Source organism: Cucurbita pepo, chromosome 3 (genome assembly GCF_057944985.1).
Source record: "Cucurbita pepo subsp. pepo isolate OVF chromosome 3, ASM5794498v1, whole genome shotgun sequence".
Lineage (NCBI taxonomy): Eukaryota > Viridiplantae > Streptophyta > Magnoliopsida > Cucurbitales > Cucurbitaceae > Cucurbita > Cucurbita pepo.
In genome coordinates, this window is record NC_141800.1 from 17,248,218 (window position 1) to 17,262,444 (window position 14,227).

The 14,227-nt window shown below is 37.6% G+C and overlaps 2 protein-coding genes across 4 annotated transcripts; one reads left to right on the forward strand and one right to left on the reverse strand.

Moving 5' to 3' along the window:
- Nucleotides 1-318: 318 nt before the first annotated feature.
- Nucleotides 319-8,293, reverse strand: LOC111791838 (NADH dehydrogenase ubiquinone complex I, assembly factor-like protein (DUF185)). 3 transcript variants are annotated; one of them, XM_087122848.1, is made up of 15 exons: nt 8,151-8,293; nt 7,995-8,074; nt 7,781-7,892; nt 6,870-6,952; nt 5,784-5,849; nt 4,729-4,829; nt 3,682-3,800; nt 3,234-3,274; nt 2,563-2,651; nt 1,967-2,144; nt 1,771-1,887; nt 1,549-1,593; nt 1,233-1,358; nt 784-942; nt 319-691 (listed from the first exon to the last, which is right to left on the reverse strand). In XM_087122848.1, exons 1-14 carry the CDS (start codon nt 8,206-8,208, stop codon nt 808-810), a joined length of 1,350 nt encoding a protein of 449 aa, XP_086978974.1. In that variant the 5' UTR covers nt 8,209-8,293; the 3' UTR covers nt 319-691; nt 784-807. The 3 variants fall into 3 exon arrangements, with proteins under 3 accessions (XP_086978974.1, XP_023529100.2, XP_023529101.2); XM_023673332.2 differs by having other exon boundaries at nt 319-942; XM_023673333.2 differs by lacking the exons at nt 7,995-8,074; nt 8,151-8,293 and having other exon boundaries at nt 319-942; nt 6,870-6,948.
- A 1,867-nt stretch (nt 8,294-10,160) lies between these two features.
- LOC111790071 (protein PHR1-LIKE 2) lies at nt 10,161-13,762 on the forward strand. Its single transcript, XM_087122455.1, is given in 7 exon segments — nt 10,161-10,227; nt 10,341-10,861; nt 11,845-11,921; nt 12,087-12,141; nt 12,353-12,431; nt 12,515-12,584; nt 13,182-13,762. Coding segments are annotated over 6 exon segments (948 nt in total). The 5' UTR covers nt 10,161-10,227; nt 10,341-10,629; the 3' UTR covers nt 13,617-13,762.
- Nucleotides 13,763-14,227: the final 465 nt, after the last annotated feature.

Below are 14,227 nucleotides of genomic sequence, written 5' to 3' on the forward strand. Positions count from 1 at the left end.
TCTGAAAATAAGCTATATTTGGAGCAAAACCTGAATGTTCAGGTCTGTAAGCATGAAATTTCGATTGTTTCTAAAAATTATTGAAATTAAAACTAAGTTACGTTTACTTGGGAAATTAATTACAATAATGATCTGGTTACAAACATCCCTTATATTAATCTATTTGGACTTATAGATACAAATTCTTTTACGCTAGAAAGAATAAGGAGAATTTTCATTTATTTATATGATGCCAGAATTTTCGTGGAAACTTGGAGAATCTATGAGTTAAATGCGTCCATCAAAATGGATTTGGTTTTGCATATTGAGGCATATATCTATCATTCAAATTAGAATCTACCAAAGAAGTTATATAGATTCAAATAATGTCAGTCTTCCCCCATTATTTAAAAATCAATACAAGTCATTGCATAAACGGCATAAAAGAACTGAATTTAGAGGTCAGGGTAAGAATGTTGGTCAACGACGGCCGCAGTCATTGCCCTTTATTTTCCCATATGAACAATATTTTCGAGTAGATGTTATGACCTCTTTCATGCGTCCTGGGAATGATTTCTCCAGCATTTCGATCATTACCACAACGATGCTGTCGATAGGAAACTTCCGAACCAGTTTTCTGCCACTGTAACCATTTACCTTCACAGGCGACTCAATGATCATCTCCATCCAGTCCCAACCATCTATTCTGAATCTGTTCTACCTCTAAAGAAATTCTGTGTTCGGATTTTTAATGCACACAATACACGACGAAAACAAAGAAAGAATTCAAAATTTTCAGCTCACAATTGTTGGAAGCTCCCTCCCTGCCTACTTGATGTTGTGTGTTGGAACACTCAGATAAAATTTTGTGTTCTTGAAGTCATCTAGAAGGGGATTGTATCCATCCTTCAATCTTGTCTTTGATGGCAATCCGAACTCTTCCATGAACGACGATGTGTCAAGCTGGCACCAACATGGAGATGGGGCAAACAAAACTTCAGCATTGCCAAGAGGAAATTGACAGTGAAATCGAACTCGTCATGCAATAATAGTCAACATAATTCTTACATTATAATGATACCTAACTTAGTAACTCAGTTCAAATTAGGAAGAAATTGAAACAAAAATTATTTATCTTGATCTTCGTTTAGAATCTGAGGCTATCTATCCCTCAGCATCAGAGTGAGCCAGTTTACAAGAATCAAGCGGCATTTAGTTTTGACGAATAGCATGTCAGAGAGTGTGAAACTTACAATTATTGTTCGCCTCTTTTTCCCTGTCTTTGGCTTATCTCCATGTAATTTCAGCCATCCAGAACAATAATGATCAATCTGTTCCAATAATAGGAAGTCTGTGGGGAAAAAGATGTCAGCATCACCCTGCAGATCGACCAAAAACATTGAGCCTTTTTCAAGGTGGAAATAGCAAAACTCACTAGAAAACGAAAAGGCAACAGCCGGTGTCTCTACTTCAAAGCCTCTTTAAGTTATGAAATAAGAGATTCTAATGATGAGGGAAAGATAAAAATTTGAATCTAGTTTTAAGTTTCTGGACTCCAGGCTTGCTTACCTTTGCATCCAGATAGCTTTCATAGTCTGAGCTGCTTCCATGTGCCTGCACACCGCACATTACAACGTAAACAATTGAAACTACAATCATTTTACGCGCTCATTCTTGGACAAAAAAATGTTCGTTTTATGTACTGTTATCTGATTTCAATACAAACCTATCATCCAGAAGATACCAAGTAGCAGAATTCTCAAAACTCGTCAATTAGAAGAAAGAACATACCTTGGTTGAAACTAATGGTGCTCTTTCACCAGCTATCCTCACATCAGGTAAGTAACTAAAGTCCGAAGCAATTAATGACATCTTTGGTAGCACACGATGCAACACTTCGAGTAGATTCTGCACAACCAGTACAACACTAGAGTTGGTGAAATCTCGGGAGAGGGAGGAGGACAGGATCAATTTAGTGGTTTCTCACCAAGCAACCAGTTGGTAGCCAACATTTTCTGGGTTTTGGAAACGCTCTAGACCAAACGCCTTTTGCTTTTGATAGTAAACTGCTTTTGGCCTGGTCATTTTCATTGAAATTCACAATCTCTACACATCGCTTAATAAGAGGGTCTTGCAATGGTTTATATAATTCCACAAGTGATTCCCTGCAGCCATAGAGAAGCAGGATCGGCAACGACTCGAAAAAATCGTCACAAGTAAAAATAAGCCAAACATCTTGCTAGGCAACATATTACAGAGAAGCTTCTTATATACACAGTGCCTGTTGATGACTACAGTTTTAAAAATGGAGCCCGGAAGCAAGCTGCTTCAACCATGGCCAAATCTGAGAACATGTTTTTTTATTTCCCTTTTGGATGAGGCCCAACGATGCTGGCGGGCAGAAAATGACTATGGGCCGGTAAATAAAGTTGAACTTGTTAACAGAACACCCTTGTTTCTTGAAGTATTTAACCATATCACATACAGATGAAATAAGTGAACCAATAGTCTAACATACGATCTCCTCTTTTAGGACAACGTAGCAAGAACTAAATGCAGGCAGGCATGAATAACAACGCATACCTCTCAAGTTGCTTTTCTACCCATACTTCCATCCATGAGGAAACCTGATTTTCTGAGTAAATAAGATCATGAGGAAGATTGTCTAGTACCTGTGAGAAATCAACAATTTAATTGGTCAATGAAACATAAAATTGATTCAAAATCAAAAGAAAGTTAGAAACCGCTTGAAGATAAAAATTCACATTCTCAACAAAGTCTTCGGTGAAATTTTGTTACAAGATTATGATTCATGATTGAGTGATGAAACAATGAGCAACAATTGAGGAAACACAACAACGATGTACTATATCAACAAAAGCAACTCAATCCCTGCGCCCATCTTCTATGGATATGTAATCAAACTCTTCCAATTAAAGGATCAGCAATTTCAAATTTTCCACAAGTAGTTGATCTTTAACCCTTTATCCCTAATTTTATAATCAAGCGTGCATTCATTTTTTCATGTTCGACCTCCTCCTTTACATGCTCATTTGCAAGATCGATTAGTGCTAATTTTAAGAAGCAAAAAGTGAATATATCGATCAACATTTATTCAACGGAAATATGGGGGGTGAGGTGGTCCCTGAAATACACATAAATGTGGAGAAGGAATCTATGACCTTTTTCTTGTTCAAATTTTTGAAAGAATGTAAACTTTGTGAAGATATACGAGAGCTAAAGACGAGATATACCTCAAGCATAATTACCCAACACGGCTGCTCCTTCACTTCTCCTGTGATAGGAGGAAGGCAATGGTTAATATTGAAACTAATAGTAGAATCATAAACGCAGAGGACATATTTAAATAAAGGAGAAAACAAAAAGTAACAACCCACTACCCATTATAGATAGTCAGCTGCTGGGTACGAGGAAAAACGAAGAACACAGTTTAAACACTTGTATCTACATTGGAATCTGTTCTCCTTTCTCATCCCACACCTGGGTGGTCTCTCCGGCACAAAAGAAATAATTGCTTAGACACCATGTGAGAACTTTCACCCATTCATTCATCCATATAACTCTTCAAACTTGATGCTACCCCCCACCCATCCATCCATCCATACACCGCCCAAGACAAAAGTATGCAAATGATTGACAGCACTTGAAAGGAATAGTTTAGGGAAATGTACGAAAACATACCCCATCCACTTAAGTCAACAGCATCACGACATTCTACGCTGAATTTTGATTGGTGACTACGAACCTCTCCAACAGTTTGTCTTTGTATCTCCGCTAATGAAGGACTTATTTCCACTGAGCTACAGTTATATATGTAATTATCACGTAAGACATAAGGACAGAAAATTGAGACATGGGAAAATGGGAAATTGAGAATTTTTTCTTGCATGTACCTTAAATCATACATTTAGCGATGTTAATTTTTAGTGAAATTGGTTAAATAACAATAGTAATTTTTTTTATGTAGAATGGATACTATGTGCATATGTTTTCAAAATTACAGAGGTTTTTTTTTTGGGGGGGGGGGGGGGGGGCTATTGAAAGTACAAGGACTAAAACGGGACATTTGAAAGTACATAGAAGAGACCAAAATGATATTTTAACAAACTAACAATATGGTTATTTTTAAAATTTATTGAAAGTAGAAGGATTAAAGTTGGACATTTGAAAGTACAAAGACTAAAATAGAATAAGTCCCAAAGTACTGAGACCAAAATGGTATTTTAATCAATAACTTAATACAAAAGATATAATTACTATTAATAATTCAAGAATAGAAGATATTAAAAACTATTCTAGCTTACATATTTTTAGGATGCAAATAGAAAACAAAATGACTTTTGTCTTTGTGTATTTTCTTTTTGATATCCTAATAATTGATCACTAGTCTAAGTATTCATTAAGGTATATGTAAAAATAGTTCCAATATACTGTTTCCCATAAAAATAAATAAATAAGGTTAATATAATATGTTTTTTAAGAGAAATGCATTATGAAATATATGATAACATACATGCGGTGGAGGATTTTTAGGAAAGCTATAGAAGTCTAAGATCTCTCTTTAAAATGTGCGCCTCTGTATTTATGTAAAGAAAACTGTTGAAGGTAGTTCATTGGCTATATTGAGAGCACATGGCATGAATGTGCCATGCCATAAAGTAATTGAGCCTAGAAACTATAAGGATATCCCAGCTATGGTAGAGAAAAAAACGCTTCAAAAGCACATACGTATAAGTCATATTGTTGTAAACTCTTGTAGGAGCATTCAACATAACGTAATCCATTATCCCCTTTGCACATGTTCCTGATCCGCCACCAATTTCATATATCTGTGGACACATAAAAACACACACACACACATACACACAATCAAGTAGGCATAACATGATTAGAGAATCAAAACATGTAACTTGTTCAACATCTTGAAGGCTCCTATTTCAAAAGAAGGCTATAACTAATAAATTTGTTTGACTGCTTGCAATGACTTCGTGGAATATTTGGATTAATGGAACACAACCTGGTGAAGACAAACCTAAGGACTTCAGATAGGAGACATTTTATGTCCTTGTCCTCTACTCTACGTCCTTGCCATTAATACAAAGTTTTTGCTTCTAACCCAAAAAAACTATAGCATAGTGTTGAAGCACCAGGCAGGGGAGATTCCATATAGCTTGACTAAAAATACTGAGTTCTTAAATTTAAATCCAAAATCAGTAACCAATTCGCAGTAATGGCTCACAAGTTATAACCACATATCTAATACGATGCTCACACATCTGCTGACGAGGAAAAACATCTCTAAAAAACACTAGGGGTGATTCTTATCAAATAAAGAGACTTCCTGATTGGAGCTCTTAGAGTAAAAATTCACTAAATCTCAACTTTTAACTATGGTCACATTATGGCTGTATGTCAAGGATTGTCAATAATTTGATTTCCTACGGTACAGAAATCTTTGAGCTTTGTTTTGTGGGACAGGACATCTCAACCGGCTACCACAAAAGTACTAGTTATTTAGCAATCAAGACAAACAGAAGATGGGAAGGCAAGATATCCTCCTATAGAAAAGTTGAGGATGGAGATTACCAAAAAAAAAGAAAAAAAAACCCTCCTCTTAGCTAAGATAAAATAGTATGACACAATAACAGAGATGTTTAGATTTAGCAGCCAGGGAACTTGTCAAATTGCATACACCTTCTACGTGAAAAGAAAAATGCTACAGCAAAAAGATCCCGAGTGGCTATGAAGTTACAGTTAAAGATCAAGAAAGATAGAAATCTTACTTTTAGAGGAACAGAAAGATTAGCAGTGCGCATGATTGCTTCGGCAATCCCATGGGCATACCAAGGCTACAAGGAAACAAAATTTCAGAATCAAAGACAATGAAGGCTGACAGACAAAAGTGACCAACAAAAGCAAACGTGAATGATGTAGCCACAAAATTACTATCAAATTAGCTAGATTACATAAATGTTGAGAAAGGAAATTTTTTATTCTACTCTCACCAAGGTCGATTAAAAAATTAACAAAGAAAATTCATGGGTATACTTTTTTCATGCAAGTTTAAAACCATTTTTTTAAAATTACATTGAGGAGAACTCCTTAGAACTAAAGGACACAAAGGTACAATCTATAGAACAAGGAGAGAATACTCGATATCAGACCCAATGTCTCCTTGGAAAAAATATCTTATTATAACATGAGCATAACTCAACGTTACTCCCCTTTAAAAGTTCATAGGTTCAAACCCCACCCCCATATGTGATAATATATTCTAAAAAGAAGAAAAGGAAAATATTGCTGTCCAAATTAATGCTAATACTACATATGATGCCCCATGAAGAATTTAACAAAGAATCATGAATTGAGAGCAACAAGTAATACCTAGCAATAGAATATGAAGGAAAAAATTCACATTTGTAATTTTTTCTTTTTTTAATTTTACTTATTTTAAAAAGAAATACTCTCACATTCATACCCTGCATCGTGCACATGTGCACTAGCATCTAACATTCCTACCCTTCCTTAAGAAAACGTGATACAAAAAGGTTTTTCTTTTTTTTTCCATTTTTAAATGTTGCAATACAGATGGCCAAGTTGAATTATTAGCCTAGTGGATAAATTCCAAGAGAGTGAGAGAGAACGAGAGAGAGTATACATAAAGAAACTCTTCAAAAACTTGGACAAAAGAAATAGGAAAATCTACAACAAGATTTAGTTAGACGAAGAACGATATCCTAAAATCCTTTATAAAAAAATATGATAATTCCTTCTCGAGCATGACAACCAAACAACAGACATTCAGATTGCACGCATGAATCTGCACATATGTGAGTGAGCATGCAAGAGAGAGAGAGAGAACCAATTGCCTTAAAAAGCTCCACTGGAGTAAACCATGATGTGTCACTCTGCTTGTAAATTTTATCCAAGTATCTCATATAAGCTTTCCTGCCTAAATCAAGCACACATTTCAGTACATGAGGCAAAAATCACAGCATCAATATTAGTACTGCATTATGCTTCTTAAGAAATTAGCGTGGTGAGTTGACCAAAGTATGATACAAAGCATTGAAAAGAGAAGCAGAATTAAGCTTCCAATTGCTGGAAAACAATAGATTTAACAGAAAAGTACGTATTAGAAAAATTTTCGGGAAGGACAAAGTCAGCATAAATTAGTCAAAAAAAACTCGAAATGGAAGTCTCGGAGAAGGGTAACTTCCATAACATAAGATCAATACAACAGATAGATCATAGTATTACTAAAATCAGTTTCAAGGCTGAAAAAGAAAATTGAAAAGGAAGAAAATAATGTACGATGTCATGCACAAGGTTTTCAGACCCTTTATTTGCGCTACTGCAAGCAACTCAATCCAGCTGCCATTATTTGTCATTTCTGTACGATAAATATTCAATTCCATATATCTATGCTCAAATACTTTTGACCTTAAGCGGGCGACTTTCATCGATAATAGAACGACATTTCTTCGTAGAGATAAAAAGGGCCGCGTGGTTAACTAAATTCAGATAAAAAATTTCTTGTAATATAGACGTAAAGTTTAATAACACAGACACACACCACGTCCTTCAAAGTTCAAATTAAACGACATAAATCAATTGATCGGAAATATGATTACTCTTAAGCCTGTCTCCCGGCCACAGTTCGCTAGCTATTGCAGCAAAACAGTGATAAAAACAACTTTGGAACGCTCATCTATCCCAATAATTCATTCCTAAATGCTCAAGAACACCCGAACTATACGAATTTGAAACGATGGCGTACCTTCGAGCTGATTGAACTTAATACTGCGTTCCATAACTCCAACCGACCGTGACCGCTGAGCGAAGTATCCATGATTTGCATCATATAATGCGGAATGTATGAAATCACGAACCTGATGAGAATTAATCATCGAAATCCATAACTCCAAAATGCGAAATGTGAGGCAATAGGCAAGAACCAATCCGAAAACGATATAAAACCAGTTAATACTTACAAGAATCGGCTCGTCACCCACAATGTGAGTAGAAAAAAATGATCGAGATAGAACAGCGCACGATTCCTGACATGAAATCACTGCAAAGGAAAATCAAGTATTGAAGACGAAACTGCAGAACACATGGAAATAGAGAGAGAACAAGAGAGAGAGTACCTCTGGTAGTGCGAAAGAACAATGAAAGCTTTCTGAAAGAGAACGCCAGTGACGCCATGACCAGGATGTCAAGCTCTGAGAGAGTGGGATTGCTGTTCTCGCTGAATTGAGGGTTCTGGAGGGATCGGGCATAAACCCTCGCGCCAAATTAAATTTACCCCGTTGGAAATTACCTTTTTAACCCTTTTTTCTTAAATTATTATAATTTTGGTATTTTATTTTAATCTCAATTTTTATTTAAATATTAACGAGTCCTTTGTTACAGTTTTTTTACGGTAATATTGTGTGAACTCTTGTGTTTAAAAAATATATATGCAATATTAATTTTTACATTTCATAAATATTTTTAAATAACATTTAAAATAAAATTTCATTAAAATATCGGGACTTGAATAATATGGCAGTGACCTATAATAAAAATTGAAACTCGAACGTCATCTTAACGTTCCAGGTGACTACCACGCCCATTAGATGACCTATTTTACATAAAAAGTATAATCGATTTCTACTTCAATAATTGTTTTGATACATTTATGAAATATGAAGGGTAAAATCGTACTTTTAAAAAATATATGGATACTTTCAAACGAAGTCGGGTATATAATATGCATCTTGTTCTATAATCGTATCATCGTCAGTCTCACGATTTTAAAATGAAAGACTGATGTGGGATCTCACGATATCTCACAAATCATTTGTTCGGAAGGAGAATTGTTGACGTTGTGTTTTGCTTATTAGTCATCCATTAGGGTGCAGTTTGTATGGAGACCATATCCATCAAGTTGCTGCAGCATTATTCCATTTGAGAGCGGTTCTAATGATACACAGTAATTTTCAGTTTTTTTAAGCTTTTATTAGTCATTCTATCATTAGAACCGCTCTCATTCATATGTGGTATCTATACATTCATGTACCACTCATTTAGCATGGAACCAAATAATCAAAATCCTAATGGATGGACAATAAAGGAAAATAAAATATTTTAAAAAATTGTTAATTTTCTATGGGTCTCGGGCGAGGATGAGGTCATAAATAAAATAATAATAAACAGAGCAAATTCTGTTTGGATAGTCATAAATAAAAATAACCAAACACTGGATAAGCCAAACAATTCTCCATTTTGTCCCGAAGAAGAAAAGGAAAGAAGTTACATGAATCAGTAAGGTCAGGGAATTGGCTATCCCGGTTATGAGTGGGTTATCCACGAATCCAATCACGCCTCAAATATCTCTCTTCGTCTCCACCGACCACCCAACATTATAACTAATAAAAACTTCTATTTAATTTTTATTAGAATTTTCCAAAAATAGTCATCAAAATGACTTTTTTACCCTTCTGAAGCCACCTGAAACCTACCTTGAACGGATGACGTCACGAAAAAATGGGGGACAAAATCGAAATTTACAATTTGACATTTCAAAATAAAATTAAAAAAATAAATAAACCACCAGCTCGTTTTATGGAGGGGTCCAGCCTGGCCGCCCAGCTTTGGCTGGCCTCCCATCTTTTTGGACTAGCTCTGTCTCTCTTATCCATAAATATAAAACAAAATTAAAAGATAAACAAAGAAAAACTAAGCTGAGATGGTTACAAATTGTATCAAAATCTGACACTAAGCTATGTGTCATCAAAGAATGAATTGTGAAATTCGACGTCGGTTCTAAGAGAATGAATTGTAAAACATTTCTTATATGGGTGGAAAATCTCTCCCTACCAAACATGTTTTAAAACCGTAAACTTAATAGTGATACGTCAATATCTACTAATCGTGGGCTCGTGTGGTTACAATATGACACATCATCTTCCTTCCATTTTGAACTTCAATTTCAGAAGGGAAAAAAAACATGAATTCCGAGGTTGTCGTTCCTCCATTAATGGCGGCTTAAAGCTCCAAATTCTCATGTGGGTCACAGTCCTCCACTCTCAGTGAAACAAATTTGAAACATTAATCTAAGCATTTCTTGGTTTTTTGGGTTAAAAAAGCAAAAAAGATTCCATGGACGCCATGGATTTCCATGGATTCAAGCTCTAGAGAGAGAAAGAGAAAAAGTGGGTGTTTTCTCTGAGGGATGATTTGGTCAGCAAAATCAAGTTCTTCTTCTTCAAATTCACTTCTTTTTTTTATTAAAAGATTTTAAAAATAGTTTTCAAAGAAAAAAAGAAGCTCTAAAATCAATCACATGGCAGCAGGTTGCCTTTCTGATTTAGCCTTCTACCCACGCTTGCACAGACTCATACTGACAAAGACAGAACACAGAGAAAAAGAAAACAAAAACTTGGGACAGAGACTGCGCACAAACATCGCTGTCTTGTTTCTCTCTCTTTTAAATTCATTTCATATATATATATATATTTCTTTTCTTGATTGCTCGACCCATTTTCGGGGCTCCGACCCAAAAGGGTCGTTTAATTTTATGGAGTGGATTTTTTGGCTCTCACATTTTCGTTTTTTTTTTTTGTTTCACTCGCGGGAGCAAAAATGCTCTCTGGGTTTTCACAGGAACCGGCAGGAATGTACTCTGCCATTCCGGCGCTGCCGATGGACGGCGGCGGCGGCGGCGGCGGCAAGTTTCAGGGTTCTCTAGACGGAACGAATCTTCCTGGAGATGCTTGTTTGGTTCTCACGTCGGATCCCAAACCACGCCTCCGATGGACGGCGGAGCTCCATGAGCGATTCGTCGACGCCGTCACTCAGCTCGGCGGCTCCGACAGTGAGTACACCTTTTTTTTTCCTTCTATTTTTGCTTTCTAATTGCTTCTCTCTGCAATTTGGGCTCTGTTTTAATGATTGTGTCACTTAATGCTGGCTTGAAGTACTTGGCTCATGTGGGTCGGTACTCTTATTGGTTAAATTCCAACCTTTGTAACGGTTTGATCATGAACGGTAGAAATGATTGAGTTTGCTATTAAACTCGTAAAAAAAGTAGTGTAGCGGTTTTTGTTCATATTGGTTTCACTACAATCCACTTTTCTATTAAATGCAATAGAAATAGACCGTGTCGACGAGTTAGTTCGACGTCCTACCGACGGGTATGCAAGTAAGTATTGTCCTTTTTTTAGGGTAGAGTGTCCTTGAGGGAGATGTGGCCTACAACTAGATTCATGTCTATTGATTTGGTGTCCTTGAAGTTTCTTTCATTTAAGACAAGCTGAGTTAAGTTAGGTTTCTCATTGCTCCCTTAAGTGTTGGGCATGGAAAAGAAGTAAGTGTGCACTTAGATGAAAAGAGAAACGTTTCCGGCCCAGGGGTATCCCAACACGGAGAGTTTGCCATATATCGGGGTGGAAGATGGAATCAGGTCGGTGCGGGCCGCGAGAGCGGTACCAAATCGAGGCAGGCGAGTGAATAAGGATCGAAACCCAATATGAAAACACTTCCGCTCGAGTTAGGGGCCTTTTTTTGCAGGATGCCAGGTGTGCAGGAATGCCCAACCGGGTTCGGTTATATAAACATTCTATATGGCTAAGATGCAAGCTTTAGCAATAAGAAACGATTGCGTTACTGAATAGAACGATTTGTATCGGTTTCTTGTTTGATTATTATGTTTTAATACGTGCTAGAGAGTAAACTCGTCGAGTTCGGAGCCATGGTGTCGTCTTGGTTGCTCTTTCTATAGAGTTGTATGATACTTTCTCTTATTTGATTTGTTCCTAATGGTCAAAATGCTGATATTGGTTGCTCTACACTTTTCAGAGGCAACCCCAAAAACAATCATGAGAACAATGGGAGTAAAAGGCCTCACCCTTTATCACTTAAAATCACACCTCCAGGTTTGTTCATATCGCCATTATACCGACCGGGCCGAGCCGAGCCCGACACTCGTCTTGTTTTGTTCTATTTGTGTATTCGGGTCGGGGGTTGGGTTGAGTGACCGTCTACGCTTGAGCATTGTAGATATTTACATTGTATGTTTTCTTGATGCCTTGTGCTAGCAGAAATATCGGCTCGGGAAGCAATCGTTCAAGGAATCGACGGAGAACTCGAAGGACGGTACGAACTTCCTCTTCAAAACAGTTAGGACTTGGCAGTTTCCTTTTCTTGTTTTGTATGGAATGAAGTAGCAAATAGTTCAAACTGTGGGGCATGCTTACTCTTTTTTATTTAGAGAATCATACATCGACGTACCCGAACCACCGGTTTCGGTTTTTTGCTGTATATCGTCTGTGTGAAGCTTAAACGACTCATAGATATGGCCTTTCAGCTTCTTGCATTGCAGAAAGTCAAGAAACAAGTTCGTGATCATCGCCATCATCGAAAATAATAGCTCGAGATTTGAACGAGTATGCTCGACTTTTTCGTTTTACGTAATGGTTTTCCATGCTCTATATATGTCTTGCATTGAGTAGTTTTGTTTTTCGAACAGTAGTTTCCAAGTCACTGAGGCGTTACGAGCACAGATGGAGGTTCAAAGAAGGCTGCACGAGCAGCTTGAGGTTAGTCGCTCGTTCGTTCTTCCTGAAGAAACTCGAATTTGTAATGGGCTTTCTCCATCCTCTTTGGGCTTTCTCTTTCGGGCTTCCGCTCAAGGTTTTTAAAACGTGTTTGCTAGGGAGAGGCTTTCACACCCTTCTAAAGGGTGTTTCATTCTCTTCCCCAACCGATGTGGGATCTCACAATCCACCCCTTCACAATCCACCCCTTCAGGGCCCAACGTCCTCACTGACACTTGTTTCTTTCTTCAATCAATGTGGGACCCCCACCAACTTCACCCTCCTTCGGGGGCCCAGTGTCCTTGCTGGCACACCACCCGTGTCTACCCCCTTCGGGGAACAACCTCCTTGCTGGCACATTGCTCGGTATCTGGCTTTGATACCATTTGTAACGGCCCAAGCCCACCGCTAGAAAATATTGTCCTATTTAGGCTTTCCCCTTCGGGTTTCCCCTCAAGGTTTTTAAAACGCGTCTGCTAGGGAGAGATTTCCACACTCAGGGTGTTTCGTTCTCCCCAACCGACGTGGGATCTCACAGAAGATTTATAAAACTCACTGTTTTCCATTTTCAAGTCCATGCTTCTTTTACTTTAAGCGCAGGTGCAGCGTCGACTTCAACTTCGCATTGAAGCACAAGGAAAATACTTGCAGTCAATACTCGAGCGGGCGTGTCGAGCATTGAGCGATCAGGCTGCAGCATCTGCTGGACTCGAAGCTGTACGAGAAGAGCTCTCTGAACTTGCAATGAAAGTAGGCAATGAGTCTAAAGAGATGGCACCCTTGGAGGCTCAAAAAGTGCTTCCCTTTTCAGAACTTGCTGCTGCTCTAGAAAATCCAAAGGCTGCTACGGTTATGCCTCGAGTAGGCGATTGCTCGATGGATAGCTGCTTGACATCAGCTGGAAGCCCGGTTTCCCCGATCGGAGTAGGATCAACTACCACCGGAATGAAGAGACCGAGACCAGTTTTTAGTCATGGAGATTCAATGGCGCTCGAGGGCAATGCTCGACACGATGTCGAATGGATGATGAGATGAAAATTAGGACTTTGCCTTAAAAAGTACAGCCTTTTCTTCTGAGCTACTTGCTCTCTTGTTCACTTCTGTAATGAAAGTATTATACAATCTGTTTTGTGGCTTGTAAATTCTTCATAATCAGACGCTTTTGGCTTCTTTGATCTTCATTTACATCTCTAACTTAACATGGAGGGCAAAATGGTCAATTTCAAAAGTTATTCTTACATTAAAGCCACCGACGCTACTTACCTCGACTTTTTTTTTCGGGAATATACCAAAGTATTGCTCGAGTTTGTGTTGGTCGTTGAAAACCGTCAACAAGTATTCGCAGAGTGATATTTAATTGTTACTTTTTAAGATTTGTCGATTAAAACAAAATTCATTACCTTTCTCATCATTGTCTCTCCACCAAGAATGAGAATCTGGTCAGGTACCCTTTTATTGAAGGTCGCTCGAGCTTTTATTCGCAGAGTGATATTTCATTGTTACTTTTAAAGATTTGTCGATTAACACAAAATTCATTACCTTTCTCATCATTGTCTCTCCACCAAGAATGAGAATCTGGTCAGGTACCCTTTTATTGAAGGTCGCTCGAGCTTTTATTCGCAGAGTGATATTTCATTGTTACTTTT

What these genes read in the sequence shown, in the direction of transcription:
- LOC111791838 (XM_087122848.1), bottom strand. Translation starts at nt 8,208, where the DNA reads ATGGCGTCACTGGCGTTCTCTTTCAGAAAGCTTTCATTGTTCTTTCGC. An exon ending in ATCTTTCTGTTCCTCTAAAA is followed by an intron (nt 4,830 to 5,783) that starts GTAAGATTTCTA and finishes ATGTGTCCACAG; the next exon opens with ATATATGAAATTGGTGGCGG. An exon ending in TGTTGACTTAAGTGGATGGG is followed by an intron (nt 3,275 to 3,681) that starts GTATGTTTTCGT and finishes CTCCTATCACAG; the next exon opens with GAGAAGTGAAGGAGCAGCCG.